This window comes from Centroberyx gerrardi, chromosome 13 (assembly GCF_048128805.1).
Source record: "Centroberyx gerrardi isolate f3 chromosome 13, fCenGer3.hap1.cur.20231027, whole genome shotgun sequence".
Lineage (NCBI taxonomy): Eukaryota > Metazoa > Chordata > Actinopteri > Beryciformes > Berycidae > Centroberyx > Centroberyx gerrardi.
Window position 1 is genome coordinate 2,689,407 of NC_136009.1, and position 18,862 is coordinate 2,708,268.

The following is an 18,862-nucleotide window of genomic DNA, read 5'->3' on the forward strand; positions in this document are numbered from 1 at the left end:
CAATACAATACAATACAATAGCGAACATAGATAATATAGTCACAGATGAAAGGTACCTGCAAACTTGCCAATAGCTACATTTTCAAATATGACAATACATAGGAATCAGCATAAATACAAAATGCTGAAACTGTGCTGACAGATACACTTTAATGATCCCATTGGGAAATTGGGCCATTGCAGCAGCAAATAGTTCTAGGATACATCAAAGAAGAATAGGATATTGATAAGAATAGCCTAGAGCAAATTGAGGTTATATTAACATACACAACTGACAATTCAACACAGTCAGACAAATTGAGTAGAAACATATGAATGAAAATGTGAAAAAAGTCTGGATTCCAGCATTAATAGCAGTAGCAGCAGTATCAGAACTCACTGAGACAGAAAGACAATATAAGATATGTGCAATATAAAAATTATACAGATATCAATATGTCTGGCTCGAACTTGGAGTTTTTCCACATTTTGTGGTGTTACAGCTTATATTCAAAGTGGATTAAATCAGAATTTTTGTCACTGATCTGCACACAAAGTGGATATATTTACTTTTTTTTTAAATCAATTAAATAGAAAAGCTGAAATCTTTTAAGTATTCAAACTCTTTGCAGTGACACTCCAGACTCAAAGCTGTAATCACTGTCAAAGGTGCTTGTACAAAGTATCCACTCGGGGTTATCTGTGTGAAGGCATGTTCTCCCTGCCTATGCATGGTTTCCTCTGGGTGCTCCGCTTTCCTTCAACAGTCCAAAGACATGCAAGTCAGGTGAATTGAGGTCTCTAAATTGTGTCCTAGGTCGGTGATTCTCAACCTTTTTCATATCAAGGACCACTAATGTTGAACACATTAGGGCCATGGACCCCCATTTGATGAGGTTTTGTCTCTCAGACCTAAATCTGAGAATATTTTTATTGTTGGATATGATTTTGTCGAGAATTCCATGACTATCTGTGTTGTAGGTATTCTTCTACATCCTCTAATTATGTTAACGCCTTGTAAATGAACTAATGTCCTGGGGAGCCCCTGGACCCCCCTCAACGACCCCTGGTGGTCCCCGGACCTCACGTTGAGAACCACTGTCCTAGGTCATCATAGGTGGTAATGTCAGAGTGAGTGTGTCTGTCTGGTGTGTCTGTCTGTGTTCGCTCTGTGATGTTACTGGCGACCTGCCCAGGGTGTTTCCCTGCCTTCTGCCCAATGGATTCTGGAATAGGCTCCAGCCCTTTGTGAGCCTGAATAGGAATAAGTGGGTATGGAAAATGAATTAATAAATTAATGATATTTCGCTAATTAATTTTCAATAATTTGTATTTCTAAAACCATGTTTTCACTTTATCTTCATTGGGTATATTTTATGTGGATTATTGACAAAAAAAATCTCAATTCAGTCAATTTTGAATTCAGGCTGCAGCACCACAAAATGCAGAAAAAGTCAAGGGGGTTGAATACCGTCTGAAGGCACCATACTTGCTCTTCTGACTGATTAGCTAGCCAGTGCACTGTGGCACGCCTCTCTTGCCACTTCATCAAAGCCAAGAAACCTTTGCACTAATTGACATTGAGTCTTTCAACCTGGAACCTCTAGGATTTATTAGTTCACTCTCCTGGTGTGGTGATAGCTATCTTTGCCTGAATCTATGCTGCTCTTACCTCTGGTTTGCTAGTGGCCTCTCCTGACCTTTGAACTCCCCGCTGATTCAGTCCTGATCAAACGTTCGCTGCATAGGGAGAGGCACTACGGCCTGATTAGAGGGATGTCAGAGGTCTTCCTTTTATGACAATGAGCGAACAGCTGTAATATGCTGGCCTAATTAATGCTAGATCCAGAAAATATTCCTCTCCCTCTCTCTCTCTCTCTCTCTCTTAATCTCTCTGCCTCAGGGTTCCAACTACAGGGCAGCCAGGATCGGCATAGTTTCCCTAAAAGCAATCAGTTTACATCAAGTGAAGAGCAAAGCTCTAGCACTTTTTTCTTAATGATTAATATTACAACAAGGTAAAATACATTTTTAATTGCAAAGAAAAGGCCTGATCTCTCTCCATAGAAAGTGAATGAGATGGTTGATTGATTGGTTGGTTGGATGGATGGTTGATTGTTTAGATGGATTGTTAATTAATTGATTGGTTGGATGGATGGTTGGTTGGTTGGTTGGTCGGATGGATGGTTGGTTGATTGATTGGTTGGAGGGATGATTAGTTGATTGAACTGATGAATGGATGGTTGGTTGGTTGATTGGTTGGATGGATGGTTGATTGGGGGCATGGATGATTCATTGAATGGTCGCATGGATGATTGGTTGATTGGTTGGATGAATGGTTGATTGAATAGAATTGAATCTCTCTTGTTCAGCATCACTTTCTTACTGATGCTTCCCTCTGTCTCTGACTCTTCATCCTCCTCCTATATTTCCTTCCTCCATCAACCTTCAACCCCCTCCAATCCCCATCTTTCCTCCCTCTTCTCTGTCGCTGTCCTCCACCAGGAGTGATCAGGACGGCACTCGCCAACATGGACCGTGAGGTGAAGGAGGAGTACCAAGTTCTCCTCCAGGCCAAGGACATGGGGGGTCAGCTGGGGGGGCTGGCCTCCACCACCACCATCAACATCACCCTCACCGACGTCAACGACAACCCACCACGCTTCGCCAAGAGTGGGTGAACTTCCCAATGACGCCTGATTGGTTGATTGGTTGGATGGATGGAGGAATGGATGGTCGATTGATTGGTTAAATGGATAGGTGATTGGGTGGATGGTTAGTTGAATGATTGAATTGATGGATGGATGGATGGATGGCTGGACGATTGCTGGATGATTTATCGATTGGATGGTTGGCTGGTTGATTGATGAATAGATGGTTCATTGGCATTGAGTCTACGCTTGGCATATGAAATGTGCTATATAAATAAATTTGACTTGACTTGGATGGTTGATTAGTTGGACGGATGGTTGATTGATTGATTGATTGATTGACTGGGTGGATGGATGATTGATTGAATGGATGGATGGACGATGGTTAGATGATTTATTGATTGGATGGATGGATGAATGGTTGTTTGAGTGAGTGAAACTTGCTTTCCTTCTTTCTCAAACTCTTTTTTCTTATTATATTTTCATCCTCTCTCTCTCTCTCTCTCTCTCTCTCTCTCTCTCTCCCTCCTTCCCACTCTCTTTTTCTCAGGTATTTTCCATCTTCGGGTACCAGAGTCGGCGTCCGTGGGTTCTGCGGTGGGTCGGATTCGAGCCCACGACCTGGACGCTGGCAGAAATGCGGAGGTGGATTATTCTATCGTTCCAGGAGACGAGGGCAACATGTTTGACATCATCTCTAATGGCCAAAGTCAGGAGGGAGTCATAGTCTTGAAAAAGGTACACAGTCATTATGAACTACACATGAGCTGACTGGGACACTCACATACAGTGAAGTGTTTATTAAGTTCATTAGGTTGGGTGATAGCGTACATCCTCCTGTCAACAAGTCGTCATTGCATATATAGCTGATCCCTGACACAGTATATTCGTCCATGCTGGGGGGGCATAAGCATGATGACCTTGAATTAAAACATTTGTTTTGGCCTATCAACACCATATTTGGTATATATCCCAAGGGAACCTTGATGCACCAATGTTTTATTAACAGGCTCAATCAGATAAATAATATGGCCGCCATCGACCAATCAACATAACAAAAACCGTGGCACACAAAATTGGCCATAACTCATCGACCATCTGTGCAGCAGCATTTTAAAATCAACCCATAGGGGGCACCACAAAGGCCAAAAATTGAGATCTCAGCATTGGGTGGAGTGATATTTGGTACCTATGCAGTAGGGCCAAGTTAACGCCATAATATGAAGTTTGGTTGTGAGCATGGCCAATGACATGATAATTGCATAATGGCTTATAACTCCGGTTGGCTAATTTTACTGTTACAGTTCGACCAACATGGCTTTTTGTAGACCAATACAGAGAACAATATTGATAAATTCTACAATAAATAATATCTAATCAAACAAACTGCATCATATGCATCATATCAGAGGTGGACAACACTGACTGAACCAGATCCAATTTTTAATAAAAGGGCAATATTGGCCAGCCACATGACAAGTCAAAAAAAAGAAAAGAAAAATACCATAGTTAAAAATACCATAGTGAAAAATAAAGGTTAAAAAACTGTGCCAAAGGCAGATTTTGCCGAGAGCAAACACTAACATTGTGCTGGTAATGTGCAATCCATAATCTAGTGTTGGTGTGTTACAGAGTAGGGATGTGCTGATCTGGCTGTGATCCCAATCATTCTCCCCATCTTCCTTCCACTGAACCCATGGCAGCTATTTGACAAGCTAATGCTCTACACACACACACACACACACGTGCGCGCATGCATGCAAGACAGACAACACTCTTCATTCTGCAGTGTCAGCCGTTTGATAAAGATCCTCCTGATGATGGAAGATTTATGCTATTTAATGGGGAGGGAGAGAAAAGAAAGAGAAAGGGAAAAGATGGAGGTGTAAAGGGAAAGAGATGAAACAGAGAAGAGGACAGGGAGAGAACGAAGGAGAGGAAGAGAGAAAGAGAGGACAGGGGCAGAGGGAGAGAAAGAGGAAATAAAGAGAGGAGTAGAAGTGAATTTTGGATTCGAAGCGATTTCAGAGGCAGAGCTTGGTTTGGGGACGATATCCAATTCAGCCCCAGTGGAAAACAAGTAAGACTTACATTTCTCTTCCCCAAAGTGTAAACCCAAACACATCACACCTCCTCCCTGGTGGATCACAGCATCCAGTTTCACCAAGACAGCCTGATCTCAGCTCGTCCCAAAGCTTTTAACAGGAAAGCGTATCTAGAGCCTGTCCAAGAAGAGAGAGAGAGTCATTTGAGGGCTTGAGAAACTTAAACGCCATTAAAGGCTCTGTCTAGAAGGATACTGCCTCGTATCTCACACACACACACACACACACACACACACACACACACCCAGAAACACACACAGCACACACACATGTCACATCACATCAAGCAGTTTAACATCAGACAGCCATGGAGGCTTTCATTTCAGCATGTCCTCTAAATCAGAACGGACACGACAGCTACTTTCTGAGCAGGAAACTTTGCCAGCTACGTCTCTTATTTTAGAAATGAGATAAGCCAGAAAATCATGTCTTCCAATGGCAACATTGTGTCCCGGACAGTTGGATCAGAACAGAGAGGCAGTTGTCAAGCTTTCAAAGATAAATTTGCATCAGTCGTTTCATCGTTACAAAACGATTGGTCAAATTTCTCTACAAATCCTGTAGATACCAAAGCATGTAGACTGTTTTTGTGGAGTACATGGAGGCACTGTACAGTCAAAGATAGATAGATAGATAGATAGATAGATAGATAGATAGATAAAAGCCATAACATGAAGTTTGGTTGTGATTGGTCAAAGTGGGCGTGGCCTATGACATGATAATTGCATAATGACGTAAAACTCCAGTTGGGTTTAAACTATCACTATGAAACTTGTTGAACTCTCCAGAAACCCAATCTTGAATATGCATATGCAAATCCGTCAAATGTTGAGGCAGATGTAGCAAAGTTGACACCATTCGCAACAATGTTGATACAAAATACAAAAAATATTTTTAAGAATTAGATACGTTTTTAAGTTTCCTAGTCTACATTTAATTCAGTTTAGTGCAGTGAAAGTTTCATAGTGATAGTTTTGTGAAAACTGGAAATAGCATGGAGGAACACACTTTAATTATGTTTATTTGGCTGTGACTGTTAGTCATTGTCATTTTGCTTAGATACGTACAAAGACAGAGCTACAGATATTTAGTTTTGCAACTGTTGTATCAGAGGGGAGAGTTACTGGGTTGGTGGTGTTACTTTATAGCAGACAGAGAAGACACTAGTCCTTTTTTTTCATCGCTGCTCTCAGGATTTGAATCAGCAGGATTTGAACCAGGGATCCTCTGAACATGAGCTGCTTTCTCCACTGACGAGCCCCCACCTCTTGACGTATTTGCCTTTTTCAGGCATCTCAAATGGCATAGACATAGCATAGACTTACTGTTGAATAGGAAATGTTCTGACCAATGAGAAATAATTCAGGAAGGTTACATCATGGGAACCTGAAGCTTTTTCATGTGCACTGGAACCCTTAAGGAACTTGTAATTTATAGATGAAAGCGCATGTACAGATTTCAACAGGTACAACAGTCAGTCACCAATGCAAGGTGTAAATGCAGAGTTTCAGGCAAGCAGCATAAGACAAATCATCATCATCATTGTCATCAACATCATGACATCATGATGGACGAACAATAATGCCCTTCCTAACAACATTTAGGAGGTCTAAGGCAGCAGGATAAAGTCCTCTACCAACATTTAGGAGCTCTAAGGCAGTAGGATAAAGGAGTCCTCTAGTGCTGGGCCAAAAAGAACGAACCAATCATTTTGAACGAATCGTTCTCGAGCTCGAAACAAACCGAGTCTGTTGTGGTACGTACCGGTTCCTCACACTTCGAGTTTCCATCAAAGCTCATTGAACGATTGAATGATCGCCATGTACCTTAACAAAGACATCACACTTTCAAACCCACTCTTTGAGGAAGTAGTACATTGTTGAGCAAGTTGTTCATTCAGGTTTTCGAGTGTCCGAGACAAGCAGCATCTTGAGCGTTCGATACTACTTCCATGTCGAGTTGAGTTCGAGTATTCAGTATACGGGTTCCGTACGTACTGAAACTTGAGAACCCGAATGAACGGCTCGCTCAAAAATGTACTACTTCCTCATTGTTGAGCGAGCCGATGGCCAGAGGGTCGTACCTTGAACACAAAATGCAAGGGTTGGGCACAGTCAGAGATAATGGTATGTGCAATTTGAAAAATGGTATAGGCAGGTGGTATAAAGTTTTTCTTATCTACATTACATCCACACACATTTTGAAAAATGATCAAGCTAAAGGTGAAATCCAAATAGCTTACTTGAAAGGCATGAAAAATATGTGCCCTTTTCCCTGTTTCTCCTCTGTCTCATCTTAAAACAACCAGATGTCCCATCTCTCCCCTCAGTGTCCAGACAGCAAGCTGCAATATGCAACTTTTCTCCTTAAGACAAGAAGTCCTGCCCTCCTCCCCCAACACTTGTCACTCATCTTGATTAGCTGTCTACTCTGAAACTGCTTCTAGCCTGAGGCGGAGGTAGCCGGCATCCAAGAAGCAGATGGCAAACACAGCCAATCTGCAATCAAAAAAACCAACACCGATGTTCGCAGTGTTTTTGAATGTTTAGCTTTGCTGTTCTTTCTTTTCTTACTGCCTTCTCCATTGTTGTTGTTGCTATGAATTCCCTGCTCTATAGCCGCTAGCCTCACCTTGATGGGCAGACAGCAAATGGTATATGCTCCAAAATGTCTCCAATATCATTGAAATGCCCATTTCAGGCAAACAGGGGGATTTAGGCATGTTATTTTAATGTGAAAAGGTTGCATATTGTAGCTTGCTGCAGTATTACTGGATCCTATGTTTTATTTTACTTTGTGATCAAAAAAACAATCCCCATTTTCTCTCTTTCACTCCCTCAGTCTTCCTCCCCAGTCTTTTCCTCCTATATTCTCTCTCACCATACCTCTCATCACTGCCCTTCATCTTATCTGCTCACTGCTTTAAATCTCTCTTTCGTTCTCTCTCGCCAACATTTCCCCTCTCTCCACACCTTCCTTCTCCACTTCTCTCCCTGCTCCTCCCTACTGTCCATGGCAAGATGCCAATCAACTAAATCCTCCCTGGTTCCCTCACTGCCAGTCAAGCTCTCCTCCCTCGGCCTTTTCCCTTACATAACCTCAGAAGTCTAGGTGTTAGCTAAGTAAAAAGCAGAGTAGATTTTATTGATCAAGGAGAAGTTTTAGTCCCCCCCTCCTTCCTCCACTGCTCTCTTTTTATCATGGTGCCGTGGTCTTAAAGAGGCAAAATACTCTGTCAGTGAGACACTTCACTGCTCTATAGCTGGATGAAAATTGTGTCTGTTCTTTATTGATAAGTATCTAATAAATAACAGGAAGTAAAGTTGTATTATAGTAAAAAAAAAATAATACAAAAATAGTTTAAATACAAATCTTCACATCTTCACAAAACTCCCATAATCCTCTTTTCATATGCAAATGTATTTAGATGATATCACATGACAGGAGAACATACTTCTGAGTTCTTTGTCTATCAGTTTACATGGACTCCTCCTATACAGTGATACAGCATTTTGTGATCTATTGTTTATTAAACTCAGAATAGGTAAGAAAAAATGTGTACACTACATAGGCACATGGGGATACTGCAAACAAATACAACACAAATATAGATACATATAGATATACACACACATACACATACACACAATACATAAATACACATCTACACAAACACCACAACCCAGCAGAAATGACATACAAACATACAAACATCAAACAAGGCCTGTAATACTGGACAATAAGGAATATGAAAGAATGAAGATCAAGAAAGGGCCAACTAGGCTAAACCTGGTTAATTCTTTGAATAATCTCGATAGCCTTGGACCAGTTAATAAGGGTATCAACATTTGCACCACTGATTCTGGCAGTGGACCTCTCAAGTACACAAATATCTAGAAAAAAAGTTAACTAGGTTCTCCTCATGATAATAGCGGGTTCAAACCAGTTCTTAATGATGGTTTTCTTAGCTGCAGTTGAAACTGCCATTAGTACTCGCTTCTCCTGAAAGGAGATAGACACATTTGGATTGAACCCCAAGAGATAGAGAGCAGGGCAGAAGGGAAGAGGTTTACCAATAATGCTACCAACAACTGTATTAATGTATTCCCAGAAAGATTTAATCATAGAGCAACGCCAGAACATGTGAAAATAACCCCCCTCTCACATAGTCGGGGCACTTAGAACATATATCATTATCATTATTTTCAATCTAAATCTGCACTCAGGGGTGAAATAAAATGTATGTATGACCTTAAAATGAATTAGCTGATGAGCCAGATAGTCAGAACAGGTCAGTGCTACTAGTCTGGACTTGGCGGAGAGCATTGTTACCATGGGGTGGCGACATGGAAAAGCATCCCATGGTACCCCATATGTTTTTAGTGCTGTGTGGAGTTTAAGGTAAAAAAAAAAACATGATGAGCCTGGAATGGAGTATGTGTCCTTCAGATCTTGGAAGGAATGGAGGCCTTGGTGATTAAAAATATCACCTTGCACATAAATGCCCTGTTTGGACCACTGAGGAAAAATGAAGGGCATCGACCCGGATAGTAGTGCATTATTGTGCCAAATAGGAGATGATACATGGAATTTGCAATTGATAGATAGATGTTTTTCAATACAACGCCAGATAGATAATGTGTTTGAAATGATAGAACCCATGTGTGATTTAGCAGTTTTGTGCTTGACAGAAGAGAATGGCAGGTTCTGAATTCTAATTGGATGTGATAAAGCATTTTCTATTGCACGCCAGGGTACCTCTGAAGAAGTGTCCAACCAGATTTTTATGGCTCTTAATTGAAAAGCCCAGTAATAATGTTTAAAGTTCGGTAATGCGAGACCGCCAAGTGCTTTTGGACGAGATAGGGTAGAGAAGCTGATCCTGGGATGTTTCCCCATCCAAATGAAGTCTCTATGTAACACCTCAAGTTCTTTAAGAAAGTTAGTTGGTGGAGAGACAGGAAGCATGGAAAATAAAAAAGTAATTCTTGGAAGGATGTTCATTTTTATAGCAGAGACACGGCCATAAAGACCAGAATGTAATGAAGACCAAGTATTAAAGTCTTTCTTAACTCTATAAAGAGCTGAGCTGAAATTGTCTTTGACTAACTGGGAGATCGTAGGTCTAATATGGATACCTAAGTATGTGAAGCCATGATACTGTAAAGTCACTGGAAGGTGAGGCAGATTGAGGTTTAGGTCTGTAGAGTAAAGTGGCATGAGAATCGATTTGGACCAATTTATTTTATAACCAGAAAAAGAGCCAAACATATGGCACAAATTCAAAACGTGAGGTAGAGAATTAGCTACATCCGCAAGATACAATAAAATGTCATCTGCATACAGAGAGATATGGTGAGATGTCCTTTTAATTGTGATAGGAGATATAGCTTGGTTTTCCCTCACCGCCTGAGCTAATGGTTCCAGTGAAAGAGCAAATAAAGCAGGGGAGAGTGGGCAGCCCTGCCTAGTACCTCTCATTAAGGTAAAATCAGATGAACCAGGGTGACCCGTTTGAACACGAGCAGTTGGGGTGGCATAAAGAGTGTGGACCATATGTACAAAAGAAGGTCCAAAACCAAAGCGCTTCAATACTGCCCATAGATAACTCCACTCCACACGATCAAAGGCCTTCTCTGCGTCTAAGGACAGGATTGCCCAAGGATATTGATCAGAAGCAGCCTCAATAATATGTAGCAGACGACGAATATTGTCAGAGGCCATCCGACCCTTCACAAAGCCAGTCTGGTCGGGGTGTAGCAAAGAAGTGACACAGGAATCCAACCTCCTTGAAAGCACCTTAGCATACAATTTAAGATCACAATTTAAAATTGATAAGGGGCGGTAACTAGAACACTCAACTGGGTCCTTGCCTTGTTTTAAGAGAAGTGAGATAAGTGCAGTTTTTTGGTCTCTATGAAAGGAGCCAACCTTGAGTGAGTAGTTGATAGAGTCAAGGAGGACAGGCCCAACCATATGCCACAGTACAGAAAGTAATTCGGGGGGGATTCCATCCAGACCGGGATATTTACATTTTGGCACTGAAGCAAGAGCATCTTCAAGTTCTTTTAATGTGATGGGGGCTTCTAAACGAGAGGACTGTATCACAGAGAGAGTGGGCAGATTAAAGAACGACACCATTTCATGGCAGTTTTCTGGAGCTTCTGAGGTATATAATTTAGAGTAATAAAGAGTAAAGGCACGATTAATATCAGAAGGAAGTGTACATAATTCGCCAATATCATTTTTAACAGTTTATGGAAGCCAAATGCTCAGATTGTTTTAATCTTAATGCCAGAAGTCTGCTAGGTCTTTCTGAGTTTTCGTAATATTTTAAATGAAGAAACTCTGCATGTGCAGTAGTAAGACACCTGTAGTCTGACCTAGCAGAGGTCAAAAGTTTTTGCCTGACCTCGGTAAAATCTGTTTTTTGTTTGGCTTCAAGGGAGGATATTTGCTTTACAATATTTTCAAGAGTCTCTCTGCGGGTTCTATTCAGATGTGAAGAAAAAGAAGTGCAAGCTCCCCTTATGTGACATTTAGTCACCTCCCAGAGTACATGTGAATTGACTTGTGATTGAGTGTTATGAAATAAAAACTCCCTTAAACTTTCGGTAATGTGAATTAGAAATACAGCATTTTATAACAAAGCACACTTGTATCAGCAGTGCTTCTATGTACAGTATGTAGCCTATGTAATATGTACGTATAAGCTATGTTACTGTGTTATAACTATGCAAATGTTACTGTATTCTCCATAGAAGAGATAAAGGCAGCTGAGAGTCAGAGAGCTGAGATCACATTCTAATAAACAGATCATTCATTAGGTCAATATGTCACTGCCACAAATGCACCTGCCTTTCACTCTCTCTCTCTCTTACCCTCTCTCCTGTCTGCCTCTTTTTCTCTCTCCACCAGTCTGGTGTCTCAGTTCTACTGTATGTGAGGCCGGTTCTGGTGATGACCTCCCCCAGTGTAAGAGGATTTGGTCACTGTAATGAGTTCAGGGGAATAAGCAGCTGGACACAATGAAAGATTATAGTTGAGAGACACAAGTAAACGGTCTGTAAAATAGGCTGTATATGTAGCTGTCTTTATATGCAAAGAAATGGCAAGCTTATGAACACAACATCAAATCCCTGAAAATGTAAACTTTTAAAACTGGTTTGTGAAAACTCCACAAGTTTTGAAAAGCCACCTAAAAATATAGCAATGAAAAATAAAATCACCAATAAGAGCTCACTACTGCAACTTCACAACTAATGCCACTCACACTTAGCAAGACTGGCTACGCTATGTTACCCGCTCAACAAGGTTAAGCCTGCTTACGACAAAGAAGTCCACAGCTGACACTAACCAAGCTGGCTACTTACAAACAAAAGTACACAGTCACCTCACTACATTTTCAAATTTTGAAAAGCCACCTAGAAATATATGAAAAATCAAATCAAATCACCAATAATAGCTCACTACTACAACTTCACGACTAATGCCACTGCTAGCATACACTTAGCAAGACTGGCTACACTAATGTTACATCCTCAACAAAGGTTAAGCCTACTTACAACAAAGAAGTCCAACAAACAATATGCAAAACCTAAATGAAACAATCGAATGTTGTAAAAAGACAGAACTTACTTTATCAGGAAACCAGGGAACTTGAAATGAATATTCCAATAGCTTTAGCCAAATGCTTCCACAAGCAATTTGAATTTTAGAGAACTGTGAAATGGAGGAATCAATCTTCCAATGCAACTCCAGTGTCAGCAGGAACAGTAACTTATGGGCCATCAGCTGGCCTGTAAAGGTTACTAGCACAGGCACTTCAGACAAAGCAGTTCAACAAGGATATTAAAATACTATAGGCACTTAGCACATGGAGATGCTGGGCCTTCTGGCAAGCATAAAAATTCAAAAGGTGCCAATATGAAATATAAGTATTTTGTCTTAAAGGAATAGTTCACCCCAACAGAAAAATGCAGTCATTATCTACTCACCCACATGTCAATGGAAACTCCATTGCAGTTATTGGTCCACCAAACACACACAGCAAGCCTCCGTAGTTCCATTTTAGCCTTAACAGAGCCATCGTTTTTACAGCTCCAAAAAAAGCATAAAATCAAATTTCTCCACACAGCTTGTGCAGCATAATCCAAGAGTTTTGTAGTCATGCAAACAATTGCACTGTGGGTGGAAAAGTCCAATATTTACCTTGTTATCTCCTACATTTTCCTCACTGATCACTGACCTGGTCACGCTTGCCTCTTACAACGCTCTGGCGGAAGAGTCTGCTTGCAACTGTAGCTGTAAAAACAATGGTCATAAAAAGTAGCCTAGTGAAATGAGCACGAACTCTGAAACGTGATTTACGTGCTGTGGACACGACTTATGTGAAAATTACATTCCTCCACAACAATTAGAATTTTGTGACAATAACACGACTTGGATTCTGCGGCAAGTAACAATTAGACACAGCATTTTCAGCTAAAGGTTGGCTAACGGTTAAGTTTAGGCAAGTAAAACAACTTTCGTTAAGGTTTGGGTTAAGGTTATGGTTAGGCAACTAAAACAACTTGGTTAAGGTTAGGGAAAGGCTTTGGTCATGGTTAAATAAGAAAAACTTTCACAAAAAACTTTGATTCCACTCATGGTAGAAATTTATTTTGTAGAAGCTGGGAATTGAACTCTGGTCACCAACATTGAAGGCAAATAAGATAAGATGCACTTTATTGATTCCCTAGGGTAAATTCAGGCAACAGTCTGTCGTTCTCAGCAGGATTCGAACCTGCGTGGGGAAACCCCAATGGATTTCTAGTCCATCACCTTAAGCACTCGACCACAACAATTCTATAAATGCAAACATATACGAATTTTAACATGTTATGTTCCACCAACACTTAATTTGGTGTTAAAAAGTCGTGTTCATTTCACGTATTTGTGTGAGATCAGGTTGCCCTGTTAACTTTAATAGTTTGGGACAAGGCTGAGTTAGATCCATCCCTGTGTCGGTAGATAATGACTGAATTTAATTTGTTGTGAACCATTCCTTTAATTCCGGAAAAAGTTGAAGTTTGCAGATGTGTGATTTTCATCTTGCAAACAACATTCAGAGTGGTGTCTCTTTTTGAAAGATAGAGGCTGTCCATCAAAATGGATGGAAATCTAACGGAGATGAACACGTCATTAGCCCTGTCCGGACAACAGACAGCTCTCACTGACAATGAATTGAAATGAACGGAGACGGACACAATGGATCAGTGTGGCTTACAAATGGACAACTGTAGGTGTTCCCATTTGGAAGATAATTGTTTTTATACTGCAATCACTAAAAGTGTGCCTTATGCACCCATATGCTTGGAAATGAACCACTGCATTTTAAATGTTTTCATTTCTAAGATACAATAAAGGGGGATTTTGTTCCAAAAAAAGCAATCACTTTCCTAGAGGCAAGCCTTTCTTTTTAGAACAATTGCTGAGCCATCGTTGGGCTTATGGCAACTGAAATACTGCTAAGATTTACAGTATATATGAGTATATGGAGGAGAGAGTATTAAAGAGACAGGTGAAACACCTGTGAATTCAGAGCAGGAATGCTGGTGTGAGCAACAATATTGGGTTTTACTTTCTTAAGATCTCAGTGGAAAAATACATTTTGAACATATTGTATATCAACAAAATTAATATCATATCATATTATGTGACTATGGCCAGATAGAAACCATGAACCTCCAAAGAGTCAAGTTTTTGGGAATTAAAATGAATAACTTTGTTAAAAAATGTGAAAATCACTCAAATTTTTGTTTCATAAGATAGCAGTCGTTGTAGAACCCAGTACGTTTCTGTGATCTTCCATTCATAAGGAGCAATGGTTTCAATTAAAATATTCAAATCAAATAAAATGTAGCCTTTCAAAGCTAGTAAATTATTTAACTACTAATCCAATAATTTTAAAATGTGCACAGTAAAAGGGATTTTACCAGAATGATTATTCATTATTATTTCAAGAGATTTTAGAAAATTTGCATCGGACACATTTGAAAAGAAAACTGAAGAAAATGACACCATTTAAAATGAAAAATAATTGCATAATATGTCGATTGTGACATCCTGCCTTCAAGTAAAGTTTCTTTGGCAAACAAAATGTAACAGGGCTCAGAACTATTTTTGAAACCTAAACAACACTTTTTTTTGTTGTGGGTCGAGGAAAAGTCATGGAAGGATTTTTTTTTTTTTTTTTTTTTACAGAATGCTTTGCAGGTTAGTGTTAAGATTCAAAACAACCGTCAACTGACTTCTTGGCTTTTGTAGAATGAAAGGGATATGGCATATACAAAAAAACATAGTGTTTCTTATACTGAGGTAGTGGTGTACAGTAATATTGTTATTCTCCTAAATGTTGCCTTTAGGTTGTATTTTCCATCAGTTTCCCTGTATTATCTGCATTATAACAAGAATCTCCTACCAGTTAGGTTCCGGAAAAATAATCAACTAAAAATGTGAAAATTAGCTTAATTGTATATCAATATAGCCAAATATAAAGGCATTAATGACATAGGCCTCTCATGTAAAAAAAAAAATACCATAATACCCTTAATTGCTTGAATTTAGAATTTGCAGATGTTGTACATGGGCAGGGCTGTAAAGGAAAATTCCCCCCTCTCTCCAGGATACTCTTGCACTATTACATATCATCAATTTCTGATGTTCAATGCATTCCAGGAGTTATTTTGTGATGAAATGTTATAATCTTTTTTTGTTGTACACACTTTCCCTCAACTTGCCTTGTTTACCTTATTGATTTCCTTCGTTTCCCAGAATGCCTTTTGACAACCTGCAGCGAAGGCGGTTCTCTGTGCGGCAGGTGGAGAGAGTGATAGCAATAGTGCAAAAGTTTTTGTAGTGGAAAGAAATTGAGAGTGGAGAAAGAACAATGAGAAACATTACAAAACAGCTGTTTAAGAGGGCATTGTATTTCACACACTACAACAACAGATCCACAAAGATGCAAGATACATCACGTTGTCGATGTTTGGCCAGTTATCCAAGGGAATAAGAAAAATACACCACCAAACTACAAAATGGGCCCAGAAATGCAAGGTACATCACCAATAGCTGTCTTTTTTTTAACTGTGTTACAGTGTTATAGGGTGGATCTTTCCTTTAAATAATGGTCTCCACTGGCCAGCTCATCAGCCATATCATGGTCTGGATGTACTCAGCCTTTACAATCTGGTTGAAGTGTTTTTCCCACAGCGCAGCCGAGGGCATCACAAGGCAAATTCAGGTCAGGCAGTCAGTCAGTCAGTCAGTCAGGTAACGCTTAGTGAGATGATGGGCTTCGTCAGATGGCCTCTATAGAGGGCGTTTTTGACTGTGAGATGCAGTGTTTCCCATACAGAGGCACAAAATCAAACGTTGCTCACTGTATAGAAATGGATCTAAATCAATCTCTAATGCGCCTGACGTGCATCATGTCATGTCTTTAATTTGGAGATGTACAGACAGCAGACCAGCAGCATTGAACTCAATCCACAGAGTCTCCCGGTGTGAAAACAAAAGTGAAACTTAACATTCCACAGTTGGTAACGGGATTTTCAAACTTTAACGGTAGGTGCCTTTAACGTATTTAAGTAACGTCAGTGGAATTAAGTCATTTAACCGTGTCACTGTGCTTCAGTGCATAGAACTGAACGTGCTGTGGCTCTGTACAGGATCTGTGCTTGTAAAAACGTGTTTTGGTATTTGACAGAAAGGATTCATTACTACTGTTTCTGATTAGACAGTCTGGGTTTCCAGGAAAATGAAATAAAACAACAAACAAAAACAAAAAAAATAAAACAAAAAAAAGGAAAAACTTTGCTCAGAATTCTGGTTCAATAGTTAGTCTACCAAACTCATTGTAACAAGCAATTCGTAGAATAATAATGTAACAGTTTTGTTTCACTGTTTTCTGACTTACATTCGATTCAATTCAATGAGCTTTACTGGCACGAAAGTTAAGAAACAATATTGCCGAAGTGATAAGGTATAATACAATTATACAATTCAAAACAGCCTTTAAATCATAAATAATGTTAAGTTACAACAGGTCCCTTATACAGAATGACAATAGATTATATATATGGACTATATAGAGTGACAATAGTTTATATGTATGAGCCATATAGGATGACAATCAGTCAAATATATAGAATGACAATTGATAAAATGTATCAAAATCAGATCCAATTACTCAGAACCTCTAGCTTTGTGAGAGGACATATTTTGCGTCAATCTGGGCTGTAAAGATAAAATTACTTTTCTTAATTAAATAAAGAAATTCAGGCAATACTTTCTGAATTTCATCTTGTAATGTTTCCCGCAGGGAGGAATATTTTTCACAGTGAAAGACAAAGCCTGCCTTGCAGTGACCACACGCTCCTCTCTGGGTAGCCATGTCTTTTTTTATCGTCCTTTTTCTACAGCCAATTGGTGCTCACTGAGCCTGTATTTGGTCAGGGTTTGCCTCTGCCTCGTATCTCTGATGGAGTAGAGATAATCAGCCAATTCATAGCAATGTAGTCTACTTTGGGTTTTTGTTAAATTTTTGCAGTGTTCCAAATACAGATCTTTTGACAGATTGATAATTTGCTTTATTCTAGTCTTTTGATGAGCAGTGCTGATGGGTGCTTGGTTGGTTAGCTTTACCGTTGATTCATACGGAAGCTAGCCCAACGGTTCATATAAAAATGGCCACTGCTCCGACCATCCAGGAATGTGGATTTGAATGTTAAAGGATACGGCTGGTGTTTTTAAATACATTTCTTATCGTCAACAAATCCTATGAAAATAACAAAATCAACAATGCATTTGCTCTACTCCCATTACTTTCCGACTTCCCACGTTCCCTTTATAGCCTTCAACCCGGAAGTCATTGGCTCCAATTGTAAGCTAAAAACCTTGAAATACAGCTCACAAAGACATAGTTTCAGTTTTAAAAATCGCTAACTGTTACCATGAAAAGTCAGGCTGTTGTAGTTATTACCAAATCAAATTCAAATGGGAACAAATTCTTCATTACGACGGGGACTATTTTCGGTGCTACGGAACTACTTTCCTGAGATGGAAAACATGTGATGTTTACAGCCGGCTTATTAAGTTGTTTGAGGAAAAAGTCGGCCGGCCTGGTGCATCGCAATGATGAAATATGCTGCCAGAGCAACGACATGGCTCTGTGACGTGTTTTTAATAGTTGTTTTTTTATATATAGTGGAGTTCTATGGCTACTGGGACATGGCTTTATTAGGCATCGGCTACACGGACGAGACTTGTTAGCAAAACAAATTCATTGCTGATTTTGTTATTTTCATAGGATTTGTTGACGGTAAGAAATGCATTAAAAAACACCAGCCTTATCCTTTAATGACGGTTCTATTCATTCAAGTTCTGTGGCTTTGCCATCGGCTGAGGGGTCTGTTTTCATGGTTCAGCTTTTGAGCCTGTAATGCTTTGAAGTGGAGAGTACCTTTTGGGTTCAGATGTCCCAAGATGCAATGGCTCTTTTTTGTATATTTATTAATAATTGATAGTGTCCTAATTCTATTCATAATTATTCAACAGAATTCTGTGTAGCGTGTCCGGCTTTTTGTTACGTGCCAAACTCTAACTTATTCAGTGGACTCCAGACTTCACTTCCATGTAAAGCAATTGGCAATATTACATGATCAAATATCTTTGTCCAGTTTCCAATTGGAATGTCAATTTTGAATAGCTTCCTTTTTATTGCATACATTGCCCTGTAAGCTTTTTCTGTGAGTGCTTTTACTGCCTTGTCAAACCTCCCAAATTCAGAAATGGTCAGATGAAGGTATATTTGTCTTGGGTGTGTTCAATTAAGTTGTTGTTGTTTAGAGTAAAGAGGAATTTGTCTTCCAGATTCCTAGACTTTTTTTGAATTATCATAACTATGGTTTTCTTTAAATTGACATCTATGGCTCAGTTCTGACGATATTTTTCTAGAATGGTCAGATGATGTTGAAGACCATTTCTGGTTGGAGATAACAGAGCAAGATCATCTGCATAGAGCAAGTATTTGACCTCTGTGTCAAAGAGTGTGAGGCCTTTGAGCTCACTTTGGGGCATTCTTTG

General features: G+C 39.6%; 1 protein-coding gene across 1 annotated transcript in view; it reads left to right on the forward strand.

Annotated features, from left to right (window-relative positions):
- The window catches only part of LOC139922515 (cadherin-12-like), a 74,819-nt gene that overhangs the window by 24,786 nt on the left and 31,171 nt on the right, over positions 1-18,862 (forward strand). The window contains exons 5-6 of the mRNA XM_071913046.2: positions 2,485-2,652; positions 3,181-3,368. Coding sequence (XP_071769147.1) covers positions 2,485-2,652; positions 3,181-3,368 — 356 coding nt within the window. The remainder of the gene's footprint in view (positions 1-2,484; positions 2,653-3,180; positions 3,369-18,862) is intronic.